This window comes from Oncorhynchus clarkii, chromosome 1, assembly GCF_045791955.1.
Source record: "Oncorhynchus clarkii lewisi isolate Uvic-CL-2024 chromosome 1, UVic_Ocla_1.0, whole genome shotgun sequence".
NCBI classification, from domain to species: Eukaryota; Metazoa; Chordata; class Actinopteri; order Salmoniformes; family Salmonidae; genus Oncorhynchus; species Oncorhynchus clarkii.
Genome location: NC_092147.1, coordinates 25,574,496 through 25,594,674, shown reverse-complemented (window position 1 = coordinate 25,594,674; position 20,179 = coordinate 25,574,496). Strand labels below are relative to the sequence as shown.

General features: G+C 47.5%; 1 protein-coding gene across 2 annotated transcripts in view; it reads right to left on the bottom strand.

The window, feature by feature from the left end:
• Positions 1-20,179, bottom strand: part of LOC139393127 (zinc finger protein 423) — a 153,575-nt gene that overhangs the window by 112,349 nt on the left and 21,047 nt on the right. For both annotated transcript variants that reach the window (XM_071141535.1, XM_071141622.1), the window contains exons 2-3: positions 17,762-17,824; positions 8,115-8,321 (exon numbers count right to left, since the gene is read on the bottom strand). In XM_071141535.1, coding sequence (XP_070997636.1) covers positions 8,115-8,321; positions 17,762-17,824 — 270 coding nt within the window. The remainder of the gene's footprint in view (positions 1-8,114; positions 8,322-17,761; positions 17,825-20,179) is intronic.

The window sequence follows — 20,179 nt, the reverse complement described above, 5'->3', positions numbered from 1 at the left end:
TGTGGTCAGTCCCCTTGCAGTCAATATGGCCTCCCAGACCCACATGTGATCAGAGTAATATCAAATGAATGGAGCCACGTTATGAGCCTGATTTATCTGGTACTCGTCTAAACACCTGGGTCCCATCCTCTAGTCTACTGTCATCCCCACAAGATGGCCTCCCAGCTCTGACTACCACACATACAAAGATGGCCTCCCAGCTCTGACTACCACTCATACCAAGATGGCCTCCCAGCTCTGAATACCACTCATACCAAGATGGCCTCCCAGCTCTGACTACCACTCATACAAAGATGGCCTCCGATTCTGTTGTTCCTTAATCAAGTGAGCATGTTGGAGCACACACACACAGACACACACAGGCAGACACACAGGCACGCACACACACACACTGGTGGCCTGTGTTCATCCCCAACAGATAGAGGGAGCCAGCATCCTGCGCCACAGTCCCCCACAAGGCAGGTTCCCAGGGGTGCCACAGTGAACTTAAAAGGATTCGTCAGTGAATGTTTTTTAATTTACTGTTCTTTTCAATAATAATAATAAAGCTGAAGTCCGGGGGGAAATGCCATCCCCCCCAGTCCAAGCCTGGGATTATTCTGCAATCTCCGCCACTCACTCCCTGGGGACCGTATGTTTTATCATTTCATTTCATTTGTTTCTTTTCCTCCACTCTTTTTCAGCTCAGCAACATGTAGTTCTCCCTCGACTGAGCTGAAATCACATCTCCCAGCCTTCAATCTGACAGGCAGAGGGATGGAGGGAGGAGAGGGAGGGAGGGAGTCGTCAAAGAGGAACATCAGTGTGAGACGCATCTTCTGGGTCATCCTCTGTCTATCAGCATTAGAGTAGACACCATGTAAATGCACAGTATCTAATGTCCAGGCAACCCCTGGGTCACTTATAGTCATACACCTTCCCTCCTCTCCACTGTGTTACAGTTCAGGCAATACTCCCTCTCCCTGTCTGAAAGCCCCTAGCCCCCACCCTGTCTCCCCCTCCCCCATCAAACACACACACACACACACACACGTACAACTAACCTTGTGTGGACACAGAATTCCGTCCCATTCAAAATCCTATTTTCCCTAACCCCGAACCCAACCCTAACCTGAAAACCTAACCTTAAACCTATTTCTAACCCTAATTCTAACCTTAACCCTAAATCCCCTAGAAATAGCATTTGACCTTGTTGGGACCAACAAAATGTCCCAAGTTGGTCAAATTTTTGTTTGTTTGCTATTCTTGTGGACACATCCACACACAAACACACACACACACACAAAAAGCACACGCTAAGGGCTGTTGTGTTAGGAGCTTGAGTGGCTCTGTCGATCGTTTTTGCACTCGTTAGGGAGCAGGCCTTGATTAATCTGCTAGGAAACAGATGCCCCTGCAGGGCGCCTTTGAGCATTTCATTAATTACACTGCTCCTAATAACGCCTATTGTGTGCGTGTGTGCCCTGTGTTAGCTTTAAACAAGTCTGTCCCTTAGGAACAATAACAACACTGGCGTTAGTGGCGTATGACTACAGCCAACTGCAATAGGAGTCCAGAGAGGTGGGGGCGGCCCTTAGCCACTTAGAACCAATCATGTGGCTGGAATTTAAGCGAAATCAATATAAACGTGGTTGCATATCACAGTCGTTTGGTATCAGACTTCAGAGTACTGGAAATGTGTAATGGAATGAAACTGAGATGGGTCCAAAAGGTAAGACTGGATATACATACTAAAACAACCTCAACCCAGGACACAGACACAGGTTGGATCTATATTCCATCTACCACGGTAATGTTTATGTATACACACACCTTCTTATTCTGAAAACTGCAGGCGTTTAGCTACCTGTGATGGGAGCGGTGTTTCCGCTGCATTTATTTAGCTGGGGTGCATCGCCACGGCAAAATCATTGCCACCACTGCAATTAAAATATATACAAAATAATAATAAGTATATAATAAAATAAATCATAGTATATGTACCTAACTTACTTTGGATAATCTGTCTGGGTACAACACTGTTGTAAAGGTTATTTAGCTCTTTGTGCCACATTTGGCAGCCATACCGAGCCTAGCGGTTAAGAGCGTTGGGCCAGGAACCAAAATGTTGCTGGTATGAATCCCCGAGCCGGCAAGGTGGAAAAATCTGCCGTTCTACACTTGAGCAAGAAGTTAACCCCTAACAACTGCCCCCCAAGCCCCAACGATTTGGATGTCAATTAAGGCAGCCCCCGCACCGCTCTGATTCAGAGGGTGTCACGCCCTGACCTTAAAGATCCTTTTTATGTCTCTATTTTGGTTTGGTCAGGGCGTGAGTTGGGGTGGGCATTCTATGTTTTGTGTTCTATGTTTTCTATTTCTGTGTGTTTGGCCGGGTGTGGCTCTCAATCAGAGGCAGCTCTCTATCATTGTCTCTAATTGAGAACCATACTTAGGTAGCCTTTTCCCACCTGTGTTTTGTGAGTAGTTGTTTTCTGTTTTTGTGTCTGCACCAGACAGAACTGTTTCGGTTTTGTTCGTTTTCGTTGTTATTTTTGTTATTTCAGTGTTCAATTCAAATAAAAGTATGGACACGTACCACGGTGCACCTTGGTCCTCTCCTTCCAACAGTCGTTACAGAGGGGTTGGGTTAAATGCAGAAGATACATTTAGGTTGAACTGACTAGGTATCCCCTTTTCCCTGTGCCAGTCACTGGTACGGAATACACATTTGGAACTTCGTCACTTCTCCTCCTCAGCCCTCACCGAGTAAAATCCCCCCCCCCGCAGTTTGATGAGGCCAGTATTGTTTTGGAAAACTGCTAACGTCTAGCAATTCAACAAATTGTTCCATGGGGCAGAGAGAACACAATTGTAGTTTTATAGCTAACCTCATACTATTCTACACATTTTGCCATGAGACAGAGAAAATGTTGCTGTTTTAAAGCTAATTTCCGTAGCTAGAGAGTCCACCTAGTGTTTACTGTACATATTTCCCACCATTCCACAATATAATAACTGTGCATTTTTAAAATTGGCTGTAATTCTGTTCTTGAGCTGTTCTTGTCTATTAATGTTCAATATTAAGTCATGTTTCATGTTTTTTGTGGGACCCAGAAAGAGCAGTGGCTGCTTTCGCAACAGCTAACGGGGATCCTAATAAAATACCAAATGACTATGGGAAAAGGGTTATTTGGTATTCTACTGTTTTAAACACTGCACAAAGTATTAGATTGATTGATTTGAAAAGTTGTATTGACCTGAGCTCCATGTCCCATAAGCATCCTGTGTTTGTAGATGTAGCCCACCCTGTGTTTGTTGATGTAGCCCACCGTGTGTTTGTAGATGTAGCCCACCCTGTGTTTGTAGATGTAGCTCACCCTGTGTTTGTAGATGTAGCCCACCCTGTGTTTGTAGATGTAGCTCACCCTGTGTTTGTAGATGTAGCCCACCCTGTGTTTGTAGATGTAGCCCACCCTGTGTTTGTAGATGTAGCCCACCCTGTGTTTGTAGATGTAGCCCACCCTGTGTTTGTAGATGTAGCTCACCCTGTGTTTGTAGATGTAGCCCACCCTGTGTTTGTAGATGTAGCCCACCCTGTGTTTGTAGATGTGGCCACCCTGTGTTTGTAGATGTAGCCCACCCTGTGTTTGTAGATGTAGCCCACCCTGTGTTTGTAGATGTAGCCCACCCTGTGTTTGTAGATGTAGCCCACCCTGTGTTTGTAGATGTGGCCACCCTGTGTTTGTAGATGTAGCCCACCCTGTGTTTGTAGATGTAGCCCACCCTGTGTTTATAGATGTAGCCCACCCTGTGTTTGTAGATATAGCCCACCCTGTGTTTGTAGATGTAGCCCACCCTGTGTTTATAGATGTAGCCCACCCTGTGTTTGTAGATGTAGCTCACCCTGTGTTTGTAGATGTAGCTCACCCTGTGTTTGTAGATGTAGCCCACACTGTGTTTGTAGATGTAGCTCACCCTGTGTTTGTAGATGTAGCTCACCCTGTGTTTGTAGATGTAGCCCACCCTGTGTTTGTAGATGTAGCCCACCCTGTGTTTGTAGATGTAGCTCACCCTGTGTTTGTAGATGTAGCCCACCCTGTGTTTGTAGATGTAGCCCACCCTGTGTTTGTAGATGTGGCCACCCTGTGTTTGTAGATGTAGCTCATTGTGTGTTTGTAGATGTAGCTCACCCTGTGTTTGTAGATGTAGCCCACCCTGTGTTTGTAGATGTAGCCCACCCTGTGTTTGTAGATGTAGCCCACCCTGTGTTTGTAGATGTAGCCCACGCTGTGTTTGTAGGTGTAGCCCACGCTGTGTTTGTAGGTGTAGCCCACCCTGTGTTTGTAGATGAAGCCCACCCTGCGTTTGTAGATGTAGCCCACCCTGTGTTTGTAGATGTACCCTGTGTTTGTAGATGTAGCCCACCCTGTGTTTGTAAGTATGTGTTTGTAGCCCCCTGTGTTTGTAGATGTAGCTCATTGTGTGTTTGTAGATGTAGCTCACCCTGTGTTTGTAGATGTAGCCCTGTGTTTGTAGATGTAGCCCACCCTGTGTTTGTAGATGTAGCCCACCCTGTGTTTGTAGATGTAGCTCACCCTGGGTTTGTAGGTGTAGCCCACCCTGTGTTTGTAGATGTAGCTCACCCTGTGTTTGTAGGTGTAGCCCACCCTGTGTTTGTAGATGTAGCTCACCCTGTGTTTGTAGATGTAGCTTACCCTGTGTTTGTAGATGTAGCCCACCCTGTGTTTGTAGATGTAGCTTACCCTGTGTTTGTAGATGTAGCTCACCCTGGGTTTGTAGATGTAGCCCACCCTGTGTTTGTAGATGTAGCTTACCCTGTGTTTGTAGATGTAGCTCACCCTGGGTTTGTAGATGTAGCCCACCCTGTGTTTGTAGATGTAGCTTACCCTGTGTTTGTAGGTGTAGCTCTCCCTGTGTTTGTAGATGTAGCTCACCCTGTGTTTGTAGGTGTAGCCCACACTGTGTTTGTAGATGTAGCTCATCGTGTGTTTGTAGATGTAACCCACCCTGTGTTTATAGATGTAGCCCACCCTGTGTTTGTAGGTGTAGCTCACCCTGTGTTTGTAGATGTAGCTCACCCTGTGTTTATAGATGTAGCCCACCCTGTGTTTATAGATGTAGCTCACCCTGTGTTTGTAGATGTAGCTCACCCTGTGTTTGTAGATGTAGCCCACCCTGTGTTTGTAGATGTAGCCCACCCTGTGTTTGTAGATGTAGCTCACCCTGTGTTTGTAGATGTAGCCCACCCTGTGTTTGTAGATGTAGCCCACCCTGTGTTTGTAGATGTGGCCACCCTGTGTTTGTAGATGTAGCTCATTGTGTGTTTGTAGATGTAGCTCACCCTGTGTTTGTAGATGTAGCCCACCCTGTGTTTGTAGATGTAGCCCACCCTGTGTTTGTAGATGTAGCCCACCCTGTGTTTGTAGATGTAGCCCACGCTGTGTTTGTAGGTGTAGCCCACGCTGTGTTTGTAGGTGTAGCCCACCCTGTGTTTGTAGATGTAGCCCACCCTGCGTTTGTAGATGTAGCCCACCCTGTGTTTGTAGATGTAGCCCACCCTGTGTTTGTAGATGTAGCCCACCCTGTGTTTGTAGATGTAGCCCACCCTGTGTTTATAGATGTAGCCCACCCTGTGTTTGTAGATGTAGCTCACCCTGGGTTTGTAGGTGTAGCCCACCCTGTGTTTGTAGATGTAGCTCACCCTGTGTTTGTAGGTGTAGCCCACCCTGTGTTTGTAGATGTAGCTCACCCTGTGTTTGTAGATGTAGCTTACCCTGTGTTTGTAGATGTAGCCCACCCTGTGTTTGTAGATGTAGCTTACCCTGTGTTTGTAGATGTAGCTCACCCTGGGTTTGTAGATGTAGCCCACCCTGTGTTTGTAGATGTAGCTTACCCTGTGTTTGTAGATGTAGCTCACCCTGGGTTTGTAGATGTAGCCCACCCTGTGTTTGTAGATGTAGCTTACCCTGTGTTTGTAGGTGTAGCTCACCCTGTGTTTGTAGATGTAGCTCACCCTGTGTTTGTAGGTGTAGCCCACACTGTGTTTGTAGATGTAGCTCATCGTGTGTTTGTAGATGTAACCCACCCTGTGTTTATAGATGTAGCCCACCCTGTGTTTGTAGGTGTAGCTCACCCTGTGTTTGTAGATGTAGCTCACCCTGTGTTTATAGATGTAGCCCACCCTGTGTTTATAGATGTAGCTCACCCTGTGTTTGTAGATGTAGCTCACCCTGTGTTTGTAGATGTAGCTCACCCTGTGTTTATAGATGTAGCCCACCCTGTGTTTGTAGATGTAGCTCACCCTGTGTTTGTAGATGTAGCCCACCCTGTGTTTGTAGATGTAGCCCACCCTGTGTTTGTAGATGTAACCCACCCTGTGTTTATAGATGTAGCCCACCCTGTGTTTGCAGATGTAACCCACCCTGTGTTTATAGATGTAACCCACCCTGTGTTTGTAGATGTAGCCCACCCTGTGTTTGTAGATGTAGCTCACCCTGTCTTTATAGATGTAGCCCCACCCTGTGTTTGTAGATGTAACCCACCCTGTGTTTATAGATGTAGCCCACCCTGTGTTTGCAGATGTAACCCACCCTGTGTTTATAGATGTAACCCACCCTGTGTTTGTAGATGTAGCCCACCCTGTGTTTGTAGATGTAGCTCACCCTGTCTTTATAGATGTAGCCCACCCTGTGTTTGTAGATGTAACCCACCCTGTGTTTGTAGATGTAGCTCACCCTGTGTTTGTAGATGTAACCCACCCTGTGTTTATAGATGTAGCCCACCCTGTGTTTGCAGATGTAACCCACCCTGTGTTTATAGATGTAACCCACCCTGTGTTTGTAGATGTAGCCCACCCTGTGTTTGTAGATGTAGCTCACCCTGTCTTTATAGATGTAGCCCACCCTGTGTTTGTAGATGTAACCCACCCTGTGTTTATAGATGTAGCCCACCCTGTGTTTGCAGATGTAACCCACCCTGTGTTTATAGATGTAACCCACCCTGTGTTTGTAGATGTAGCCCACCCTGTGTTTGTAGATGTAGCTCACCCTGTCTTTATAGATGTAGCCCACCCTGTGTTTGTAGATGTAGCCCACCCTGTGTTTGTAGATGTAGCTCACCCTGTCTTTATAGATGTAGCTCACCCTGTGTTTGTAGATGTAACCCACCCTGTGTTTATAGATGTAGCCCACCCTGTGTTTGCAGATGTAACCCACCCTGTGTTTATAGATGTAACCCACCCTGTGTTTGTAGATGTAGCCCACCCTGTGTTTGTAGATGTAGCTCACCCTGTCTTTATAGATGTAGCCCACCCTGTGTTTGTAGATGTAACCCACCCTGTGTTTGTAGATAGTGTAGCCCACCCTGTGTTTATAGATGTAGCCCACCCTGTGTTTGCAGATGTAACACCCTGTGTTTAGATGTAGTAGTGTTTGTATGTAGCCCACCCTGTGTTTGTAGATGTAGCTCACCCTGTCTTTATAGATGTAGCCCCTGTGATGTAGCCCACCCTGTGTTTGCAGATGTATAGATGTAACCCACCCTGTGTTTGTAGATGTAGCCACCCTGTGTGTAGCCCACCCTGTGTTTGTAGATGTAACCCACCCTGTGTTTATAGATCACCCTGTGTTTGTAGCCCACCCTGTGTTTGCACCCTGTGTTTGCAGATGTAACCCACCCTGTGTTTATAGATGTAACCCACCCTGTGTTTGTAGATGTAGCCCACCCTGTGTTTGTAGATGTAGCTCACCCTGTGTTTGTAGATGTAGCTCACCCTGTGTTTGTAGATGTAGCTCACCCTGTGTTTGTAGATGTAGCTCACCCTGTGTTTGTAGATGTAGCTCACCCTGTGTTTGTAGATGTAGCTCACCCTGTGTTTGTAGATGTAGCCCACCCTGTGTTTGTAGATGTAACCCACCCTGTGTTTGTAGATGTAGCCCACCCTGTGTTTGTAGATGTAACCCACCCTGTGGATCTCTTACCTGCAGGGTGGAAGATTTATTTCAATGTGTGTATAATGTCTTACCTGCAGGGTGGAAGATTGATTTCAATGTGTGTATAATGTCTTACCTGCAGGGTGGAAGATTGATTTCAATGTGTGTATAATGTCTTACCTGCGGGGCAGTGGTTGGTGCGGTGGTCAGTCAGCTCGGCCAGACACTCAAAGTCCTGCTGGCAGTTATCGCAGGTGAAGATGGACTCATCGTCCAGGTCATCGTCCCCAATGCGATCGTCATGGCTGGTGACACTATGGTCGCCGTCCTCCAGGGCTGCACGCCGCTCCTTCCTCTCCGCCTCTCGGTCTGCTACAGCAGGGACATCTAGGACAACAACGCAGAGAGAGAGACACTGAGTATCAGCATGGAACACAGACAGCTGGAACTACTGATCTACTGCAGAACCATCTGAGGTAATAGATTAGTTTTTGATTGAGTCAATTTGTACCATGAATTGACCCGGACAAACATTATTTCAGGTTCATCTCATACTAAAGATGTCTTCGCTCACATTATCTGTGTGTGCACCTTCTAATAGAGGGTATATGTGAGGTGGCACCTGAAGGAGGTACGAGGACTTAGGACTCTGGAGGGACAAGGCTCATGACAGCCTATGTGCCCACATTGCCACTCATGGCACACAGTGAGGACTGAGGAGGACCAGTGGTAAAATCTGCTCCGCAGTCCTTCCTCCACCATTGTGGCTCCATTTTCACACCATATTATCACATTAAACGGTCTGTTCCAAAAGGACTGCACTGAAGACTGAGGAGGGAGGGAGGGAGAATGGGATGGGGAGAGGGAGGGGGGGAAGAGAGCGAGAGAGGAATTGAGAGAAAGAAAGAAGGGAACGTGAGTACAGAAGAAGAGGGAGGTAAAGGGAAAGAGGGAGTGAGTGTGGTTTTGCTGGCTGGCTCCCTAAGGCTCCACATCCTCTCTAATCATGGTGGACTTGTGCAATCAGAGGAGAGTAGGAGGAGGCCATTCCTGCGCTCCACAGCTCTGATCAGCTCTAATTTGGCAGTGCCCACTGCCCAGCACTCTGCCTGCCACTCTGCTTCTGGTAATGGGCTCTGACCCACGGGTGGGTTAGGCCTGGCCCCAGCCAACTGCAGCCCAACACTGAAGCCCCACAGCACAGCCTAGGTGTTAGGTAGGTGGTGTTGGGGAGAGAGAGATAGATGTGGGGTCTGGTCTGGATCAAATAGATAGATACTGGCGGTGGAGGTGTTCCAATTCCACACTCGTCCTCTCGGGGAGAGGTGTTGAGGGTGGATGGAGGGATAGATGGGCGTTTAGGGGGGAGAGGAGGGGGAGGGAGGGTTACGGCCATCTGTCCAGTGGTGAAAGCACCGTCTGGACAGGGAGGAGAGTAGCCCTTAACTGATGCTACACGGACACAGTCTACACTGCTATTACAAAGACACAGGCGCCTTACACACAGACTACACATCTAGACATAAACATACCCGCACGTTCATTGCCATGCGCCTTAAATAAACAATATTTCATATTAGCAGTCAAACACACGCAAATTAATTCACAATCAAACAATAAAAACACAAACACACACACACACAAACCCTCATTCCCCCAGGTGCCCTCATGCCAGAGGTATGGCTACTGTCAACTCCAGTACATGCCAGCACAACCTGCTACCATGACAACGAGGGAGGAGTCAGACGGGACCTTGCTCTGCCCCTTCTCCTTCCCTCTACTCCACAGGGCTCAGGGAGATGGATGGGGCTCGGCAGGAGGAAGAGGAGAGGATGAGAGTGCCTGGCACGGTTGGGAGGGTGTTTGGTGTAGGGGGGCGCCCCATGCCATCCAGCACGCCCTCCCCAGCCCCCCGTCACCCCCGCTCTGCAGCATACCCCCTCCCCTCCAGTAAGTGTTTCCAATCTCTGAGGGAGGAGGGGGTCTCAGGAGGGGGTCCGGCGCACACTTCATTTAGAGGCCTGCTACACAGTGCTGCTGCTGCCTCCGTCATTAGGCCTCCCTGGATGTGCCTGCTACTGGGGAAGATTGATACGGCTGTGGCGCGCGCCCCAGCTGTACCCACTGCAGCTCAAGCAGTGGCCCTGATAAACACAGAGCACACTATTTATCTGGAGGGAGGAGAGAAAACGAGAGGGAGGCTGGGGGGAGCAGGTGGGGGAATGTGGTGGTGGTGGTGTGTGTGTACATGTACATATGTGTGTGTATGTCGCTGCAGGATAATGGTCCTGATTGGAGGAGATTCGTTTTCAGAAGAGGTGACATACCAGTTGACGTAAACAAAGAGAGCTGGTTTCTCTACCAAGTTTAGACCACACCACTGGAATATGAGTCACAATGCATGGCAAGGGGTTTATAGCTACACTACAGACACAGACGCAAAGACAAACTTTGGCACCATGAATATACAGAGCAGCTATAGTCTAACGTTATCATCCATACAGCAACACTGCCCTCAGAGGCAAAGACAAAAAATACACTACAAAATCACCCAACCACAGTCAGCATGCACATGCTTACAGCCACACACGTACACACAAAGAACTAGATGTGCCGTAATGTGTGCTGAGGTCATTACTAATAAGGCTCTGCAGAGTCGTTTGAGAGTGTTTTCAAACATAATTCAATTTGAGGGGAGGAAACCGAAATGAAATGAGGGCTTACGTTGGAAGTGGTGTCCAAGGGAATTAATGATTTCTAAAGGGCCATTCAGAAGAACAAGGCCTCTTTATGCCCCCAGGTATATTCTTAGAGCCCATATTTCTCACCCAGAAAGCCTACTTTCTTCCTACCTGTCTGATAGGTTGGAGAGCCAAATATGCACAGCGTTCTGTCAATATTTTATGCAACGACAACACTGCTAAGGTTCAGTTTTCCTCTGCCACTAATAAACAGCAGTGTTCCTAGATTTAATGTAGCAAACAAAAATTGCATGCATGTGTGAGGTCAATAAAAAGGTGCTATCTAGAACCTAAAAGGGTTCTTCGGTTATCCCCATAGCATAGCCCTTTGAAGAACCATTTCTGGTTCCATGTAGAACCCTTTTGGTTCAAGGTAGAACCTTTTTGGGTTCCATGTAGAAGCCCTTTCCAGAGAGGGTTCTTCATGGAACCCATAAGGGTTCTACCTGGAACCAAACATGGTTCAAAACAACAAAAACACCTACCTGATAACTCATTGGTGGTCTCATGAAGACAGTTTCAGCTGACCCCATTACCTTCTTCAATACTCCTCTCTCAATTCCTCACTCTATTCCTCGCTCTCTACTTTTGCTTGCATATGGTAGTTTTATCACTAATTTATAGTCCACTCCTAGCTGCACCCCCTCCCCAGTCTCCCGTCCAGAGTAGGAACACTTAATGAGGGCCTGGGGCTCCCAGAGGTGGGGGGGGGGGGGCGTTGGGGGAGCGCTAGGGACACTGGCAGGATCTGTGTGGCGGGCAGCAACAGTCCCAGCAGCACACGTCACGTCTCCCTGTGCCAGCTGGAGCTCCGGTCCCCCACTCTGCAGAGTGCCATTATCTCTGAGTCACAGACTGTCCCCACGCCAAGAGGCCGACCAAAACAGACACAAACGTACACTCTCTCACAAAAACACATACTATCACACACTCACAAGCACAGTCAGATAAACACACACACACACACACACACACACACACACACACACACACACACACACACACACACACACACACACACACACACACACACACACACACACACACACACACACACACACACACACACGGCAGGTAGAGTGTTGGGCCAGTAACCAAACGGTTTCTAGTTTGAATCCCAGAGCTGACAATGTGAAAAATCTGCCAATGTGCCCTTGAGCACGGCACTTGTTCCAGGGTAGCCGTTGATAATGGCAGACGCAGGCTGTGACCCCACACTACGTGTGAAATAGGACAAATATAAGCACCCACAAAATTATTGTAATATTATAAACACATTAAGATACTCACAAAACGTGCACCCAAACACACACATCCACAAATACACACTTGCAAATACTTCCACAAAATCTATGTGTGTGTGTGTGTGTGTGTGTGTGTGTGTGTGTGTGTGTGTGTGTGTGTGTGTGTGTGTGTGTGTGTGTGTGTGTGTGTTATGAGAGGGAGGATGGTGTCTAATGCTTGCAGATAATGCCCATCTCTCTCTCTCCCTCCCTCTAACAGACATGTTTGTGTGGGGTAATTAGATGAAGACAAGTGAATTAACAGAATCCACAGAGCAGTGGTGTTGCCGAGGAGAGGCCCCGCCTTGCTGGGACCCGCTAATTATCGCTCGTTAGGTTGATATGTTTTTTGTCCCCCTGTTTTAACGGTGCAAAGCTCCAACATGAGATCTGGGAAATAATTAGGTGCTGAGCGATGTGGGCTTAATGGACACCGCCAGGCATGCGACGGGGGAGACACCACAAGACAAAGGCAACGGCAATGACCAAGAGTGTCTTTCGGTCTTCTTCATTTTCTCTCCTCATCTCTTTCACTCCACCATCAGAGTCCAGCTATCACCATCCTAGAGTTACAATGAGGAGGGTGAATTAGTGGGCACGTAAAGCAATCTATTCTCACTACTTTGGAAAAAATACCCAACTAAAATATCAGTCAAATGGTTGGGAATTTTTCATAGATGCTCCCTCCCCTCCACTCAACCTGCTCAGAACCAAAACCAACAGTGCCTTTTGAATTTTGACATTTAAAGTGAAACTTGTTACGATCACCCTGGCTAGATCCAGCCCCAGCCTTCTGCTCTGCTCTGACCTCTGGAGGCAGTATCCTATTACTCACACAGTACAGTGGGCACGCAACAGAAGTACAGTAATACACAGAGGGAGAACACAGGCAAGCGGAAGGGGAATACACAGTCACTTTAATGGAGTCCTCAGTGATCCAGAGCGAGCGAGAAACTGTATGGGCCTAGCAGTTTTAGCACAGAACCCCCTCCTGAGTCAGATCTAGATGTTGGAGCGTTGCTGTGAGCCAAGACGGAGGCCTGTTTGGGACACGATCGCGCTGAGAGAGGCGTAAATCTGCAGGACACCTGGCCCTGGGTCAGCCAAACATGGCCGGAACGCCACCACACTGCCATCCCTGCCCAGCCTGCAGCCTGGGAGCTGGAAAAATACGAGCTCCAAGTTCCACCAGTCCAGTGTTTTTATAAAAAACAACTAGAGTACAAGGCTGCCTTTCAACTCTCTACAGCACACACACTTATACACACACACCTTCAAACGAAACCAGAGGCAGCCAAGTGAAGTATAACATGGATTGGCTGCAAATAGCTCTAGCTGGAGTATGTTTGAGAGGAGATTCAGAAGGAATGCACCACTTTACTGAGAGCATGAGTCAGGAAGGCTACAGCGCATAGATGGCAACAGCAGATAGATATTATGGAATATTCTGAATTAAGTTTGAGGTGCATACCATTGTATTCACTCTGCCTGGTAAATTCTTTCAAAAAGAATGTCAGGACTATTTCCTGAGTGAAAACAACATGTTTTTGTTAGGGACATTCAGTGTGCCCAAGGCAAGTGACTCTCACCGTAAAGGAAAACACGTAACACCTTGTGCACTTTAAAAAGCAACCTCTTATCGCTGTGGAAGATTTACTGGGTTTACAGCGTGAGAAAAGTTCATTTGAACAATGTATGGATCTGTAAACCTCCTGAACTGGCCAATAGGCTTCACGTCCACTGTCAGGTGCATACAGTATCGGTACTAACAAAAGGTCACTGAGCAGGTGCAGCTGGATGCGGCCGCATTGCCTCTATCTCTCTGGGGAGCCCTCTCCTTCTACCAGTAAACAGGGGGACCTATTTAAAGCAGGCCTCTCTCCACAGCTACACTGTCCTCTGGCAACTGTGTTTTCACAATAAGGGTGCCCCCCAGGGAGCCAGCAGAGGCTGTGTACCAGGCTCAGATTGTGTTTCTACCCAAACCCCCACCCCCCCAGAGAGGCAGGGAGGCAGGGGAGCACAGCACCCAACACCATCGCCTTCACCCAGAGAGGATGATGAAAACCAACAGGCGTCATGGAAGGAAGAGAGCAAATTAAATCACACAAACAGCCTGACAGCTGCTCACCAATGCCATCACCTGTTCCAGCCTGTGGCTTCGCACACGAACACACACACACACACACGCAGGCACGTACCTCCACTTCAAACATTAAAACTGTTTTCCTGTCGTTGCCTTACATCATACTTTTCCTATAGCGATTGACACCATACTGTTCCTGTCGGGGTGACACCATACTGTTCCTATAGCGATGACACCATACTGTTCCTACAGCGATGACACCATACTGTTCCTATAGCGATGACACCATACTGTTCCTACAGTGATGACAACATGCTGTTCCTGTAGCGATGACACCATATTGTTCCTATAGCGATGACACCATACTGTTCCTATAGTGATGACACCATACTGTTCCTATAGTGATGACACCATACTGTTCCTATAGTGATGACACCATACTGTTCCTATAGCGATGACACCATACTGTTCCTATAGTGATGACACCATACTGTTCCTATAGCGATGACACCATACTGTTCCTATAGTGATGACACCATACTGTTCCTATAGAGGTGACACCATACTGTTCCTATAGCGATGACACCATACTGTTCCTATAGTGATGACACCATACTGTTCCAAAAGCGATGCATACTGTTCCTGTAACGATGACACCATACTGTTCCTGTCGCGGTGACACCATACTGTTCCTATAGCGGTGACACCATACTGTTCCTGTAGCGGTGACACCATACTGTTCCTATAGCGGTGACACCATACTGTGGAGGTTCAATAGTGAGGTTACAACACCCACAGCCCAATGGTGTAATCAAAAGACAGTACAGTATGAATATAGGCAGAAACTGCTTCTCCAATAGAAAATCCCTGATCACACTTGTAGGCGATGTCATGGCAACGTTGGCTAGCTGAGCTCATGCGCAGAAACCCGTCATCGGGTCTAACGGTCGTCTTGCGCTGAACTGTGCCTGTGCAGGCCGGCCAAATTAAAGGCCTTCCTTTGATATAAATATGTTTTTGACGAGGTTGGCGTAATAACATGTTTAACTACGAATCTAGGTTGTGCCTTTAGATTTCTTGAAAATGTAAGGAAGAACTTTTCACTTCTCTCAATGACTTCCCAAACCCCAGCCTGGTCTGTTTTGCAAGCGTTCCCAGAAATCTCACGATGTTGCGCCGATGGGTTTAGAAACTCTGTGGTGTGATGGCTGGGCCGGGAAAAACAGCCCTTCTCATTGGTGTCGCTGATGCAACACCCAGCCAAAGGCTAAGGGAGAAAAAAATCAAATTCAGCTCCATTACAGCCCCTTATCGGCCCTATGCTCAGGGATATGAGATGTCTTTTTCCACCCTGAATCACAGTCCACATGGACAGAGTGTAGTGTGCTTGTTTGATTGTGTATGTAAGGGGAGGTCATAGAGAAACCTTTGCCTCACTAAATTCAGCCTAGAAGACAGCCAGTAGAATGTGCGTAACCGTGGTGTTTCCTATCTGTGTGTGTGTGTGTGTGTGTGTGTGTGTGTGTGTGTGTGTGTGTGTGTGTGTGTGTGTGTGTGTGTGTGTGTGTGTGTGTGTGTGTGTGAAATCTAAGCACACACAGCGAGGCAGGACTGGCTTTCCAACAGGAAGCCTGCAAAACAAGGCTGAACTTCACAGCTCCGGTGGCACTTATTAAAAACATCACCACTAACGGCCCCTCCTCCTTCTCCTCCCTCTCCTCAACCCACAGAAATGACAAACGTCTGTAACCCTCTCCAAAAACTCACCCTCTGTCCCCCTTTCCCCCCTCCCTCTCTCTCACTCCATCTCACTCATCCTCTCCCTGCTTTCCTCTCCACCCCCTCCCTCCCTCCTGTGTCAGTCCTGGCTCGTTTTCTGCATTTTCTCCCCTCTGGGCCAGAGAGGGACGGGTTGTTTTTCTCTCTCAGGGAGGCTGGGGTGGAGGGATGGATGTGGAGGGGGGGCAGGCACCTCCGGCCAATACCCCTGTGGGACGGACCAAAGGGACCTTTGGATGTCCTTAGGGGTACGCAGGCAGGGGGGGTGGGGCTGTTTGGCTCTTCCCTGGGTCTCCCCCCCAACCTCCCCCTGCTGCTCTTTCCAAACTCAACACACATTTTCCAGAGAAGGGGGAAAGATTTGAATTTAATACCAAGAAAAGCCTGCCGGTGTCCTTGTCGACATCATCTCCTAGGGAATAAAGGGAAGGAAGATGTTTTATCTTTTTAAATAAGAAATGGCGAGCAGCCCCCCTGAGCCTGAACACAGGAGCACAAACACACACAGGAGAGAAGTGATAGAGAAAAGAGAGAGAATGAGAGAAAAAGGAAATTGAAATGTCTATTATTTTTTAACAAATGTGAGTGTAATTTTTACTGTGAATTTTTGGGATTTATTTTACTTTTGTTTATTATCTATTTCACTTGCTTTGGCAATGTAAACATGTGTTTCCCATGCCAATAAAGCCCTTAATTTGAATTGAAATAGGAGAGAGGGGGGACAGACAGACAGACAGACAGACAGACAGACAGACAGACAGACAGACAGACAGACAGACAGATAGATAGATAGATAGATAGATAGATAGATAGATAGATAGATAGATAGATAGATAGATAGATAGATAGATAGATAGATAGATAGATAGATAGATAGATAGATAGATACAGTGTGTGTGTGGGGAAGAGGTGAAGAGAAATAGCAGTGAGGAAGAGAGCAGAGCTAGAGTGAGAGCACTGGGACTCCGCTTCCTGCTGTATCTCACACACACAGCACTTTCCAGCCACCTAGGACCTCAGTCAGCACCCCCGCAGCAGCAACAACCCCTGCCCCCTGAGGGGGTTAACAAAGGGCTGGGGTCTGGGGGGGCACGTCATCACACCCCAGGGCCTCACTTTCCATTTCCCCTCCCAGAAGAACTGACAGAGTGAGGGAGGGCAGAGAGAGAGAGAGAGCACCGTTTACATATAGAACATCTACAATAAGACAAGTACTATTCCCCTCCATAATGTTACACTGCAGGCTGATTCAGACTAGAGTATGGCCAACATGTCACCATCACCAAAAGCAGCCACCATCCATTCATACAACACCATACAGTGTTCTGTACAATGGAACCATTTGTCTGTGGCATTATCTCCAGGTAGGCCCTGATACAGCCATACCAATGACTCCATGTAGGGTGCTACGGTGGATCTGCACTGCGTGTCAAACCATTGAAGTGGGTGCCATGCTTTAACCAAAGGGACCCTTAAATTAAATTGAACAAAATTATCTTGATTGCATTCACCATGAGGCTATTTGGGCCCATCATGAACCCATCTTACTGCTGTGCTGTAGGCCCTATGTTAATAGCTGGAGAGAGCAGGCTGGGAGGGAGGACAGGGACGTTGATTCAGTGCAACTACTTTACCACCAAAACCTCAAACAGGATGTGAGACCAGTGGAGCGCCAGAGCCCTGCCTGCCAGGTCTGGACATCAGCCTCCTGAGTCTTGTGAAAAGCTCTCTCTCCCTCGCTCCATACCTCCCTCTTTCATTCCCCTCTCCCTGCGCCCCTCCCAGCAGAACACTATGGGCCATGTGGAATTGATATTATAGATTCCTATTCAGTGGGTTGTATGGTGGGAGAGTTGGAATGTGACATACAGTATAGAATCTAATCCGGGTGGCGGACCTGCCTGCCTGGCTGCACACTTCCAATAACAAAGATGATACCTGTTTGGGCGGACGATGAATCCCAGTTCCCTGCAAACTCTGACGACTCGCCTTCTTCCACCGCTAGAGAGAGAGAGAGAGAGAGAGGATGCTTAGAAATACATACAGTATCTGTAGGATTAAATCCTTTGGTTATTTGGTTTATCTGACTCCACATATGACCATGCCTTAAAAACACAAAGGTAGACATCAAAGTAAGTGTTCAAATCAATCATTAGCTCGGTGATTGGGTGGGAGAAAACATCAAAGCTCCCCTGTCTGTCTGTCTACCCTGAGGTGACTGTGTGCCTGTAAATGCGCTCTCTGTGTTTTGTTTTTGTGTACTAATTTCAGAAGTGAAATACACTGTATGTAACAACAACAACCAGATCAGAACAGGGATGTGTGATGAAGGTTTTCCTGGGCACTGCAGAGGAAGGAAGCTCCGCTGGCACACAAACAGGAAATGACAGTAGTCAGGACACAATGAGGACTTCCTCCCTCCCTCCCTCCTCCTCAGAGTTTGTCAGATTTGACTCCCCTACAAAGCCAAGGGCAACAGTCTCAGTTTTCCTTTCTACAACCATCCCATGTTCATTTCATGAGTGCGATCCAGAGATCCAGTGCTGGGACCAGTGTGTAGGCCAGAAGGCCTAGTTCAGACTCCAAATTCAGAGAGGACTGACCTTGTTGCTGATGGCCTAGAGCTAAAACCCAGCAGGCTTCCAAACCCCGGGAAGACCGGGGTCAACTCTGCTCCATAACATCTCTCTCCATCACTCCCATCCTCTCTATTTCTCATTCTCTTCCCTGAGGTAGCCAGGACTCTGTTCAAGCTGAAGCACTGCCATTTGGCAGCTCACTCTCTCGACAGTGTCTTTCAGTAGTACCTTTTCACCATTAATGGAGTATTCCCATAGTACAGGAGACTCAGAGGCCATATTTCTATTTTTCCATCCTAGGTTAGTGAGTTACCTGTCTGGGTGTTTCTGAGGAGAGATAACTCTTCAGGCATGTTTGTGGGAAACTATGGGCTGGATCAGGATCATGGTCCCATTAGGACTGTGGTATGGGCCCACCCTGCTCTTAGATCCTCCTAGAGGACTGTTACTGAGCTTGAGGTGTTTTCAGAAAGTATATCATTTGTCAAGCCATCCAATACCAACGACTGTAGAAGTCTAGAGAAAGTTGACCTGAGGTCTTCTTTAAATAGGTCTAGCCTGCAGTGGAATTGTTAATTCCTGAATACACTGCTTTCCCAGTGCAGGAAGAAAACCGCTAAATTACACCCAATCAGGGCTCCACTCATCTTCCATTTAGCGCTTCATTAGAGGGGAAATAGTGGAGTGTAGTCAGGCAGAGAGGAGAGCAGAGCAGGGTAGAGGAGAGGTGGGATGGTGCTTTATAGAAACACAACTACCCAGTACTACTGTGCTCAGTTAACCTGCAGGCAACAGCACACAACAACCCCGTACACGCACACAACTCTCCACACAGCTCCCAAGCTAAAACAAGTGAAGCTCGGAGCACTACCAGACCCCAGCCTCCCACTCAGAGCTACAGTGTACTGGGAGTAATACAGCAAAACTATCCATCTCTGATGGGAACCGGACAGGATCCTTAACCACTTTAAAACCTCAATTAGATTGTGGAGAAAACACAGACATGTATTGATCGGCCTGGGCTTTCTTGGAATTATTTCTCACTAAATGTTGCCATATTTTTGTTTTTACCTTACTGAGATTGCATAAATCAGTCATTGGGTGGAGTTCAGACACAAGATATCATACAACCAAACAGCCATACACAAGATATCATACAACCAAACAGCCATACACAAGATATCATACAACCAAACAGCCATACACAAGATATCATACAACCAAACAGCCATACACTGAGTATTGTTGCTATGGAGAGGCAGGGTAAGGGAGTGGTAGGGAGGGGTGCAGGGTAAGGCCAGTTCTGGGTCTTGGCCCTAAATATGTGGACCACAGGATGGGATACAGACGTTTCCCGGAGCGATGGGTCCTGGGTGAGACCAACCCCACACTCCTAGGAACACATTCTGAAAAGAGTCGGTGGAGGATAGAGACAGACCTCACACCACGATTACCAGGCAGCCAAACAAAGCAAGAGAAACAGACAGAAAAAGCAGGGGGAAGATAAAGAAAACTGTCATTAGAAAGAGATTCCATTCTAATAAAAGACACCATTCTAATAAAAGCATATTTGTGATTTAACTGTGGGGAAATGCTCGTCTTCATTAGCAGAGCGGATATATTTATTTATTTCCAGATTTCCTCTTCCTGTCTCTGTCCCATGTGTACCGAGTAGGGCTGCACGATATATCGGTGAACATATCGGAATCGGAAGATGCAAAACCAATGTCAAAGCTGACGTGCATACCTATATAACGTATGACGTAATGAAGCCACG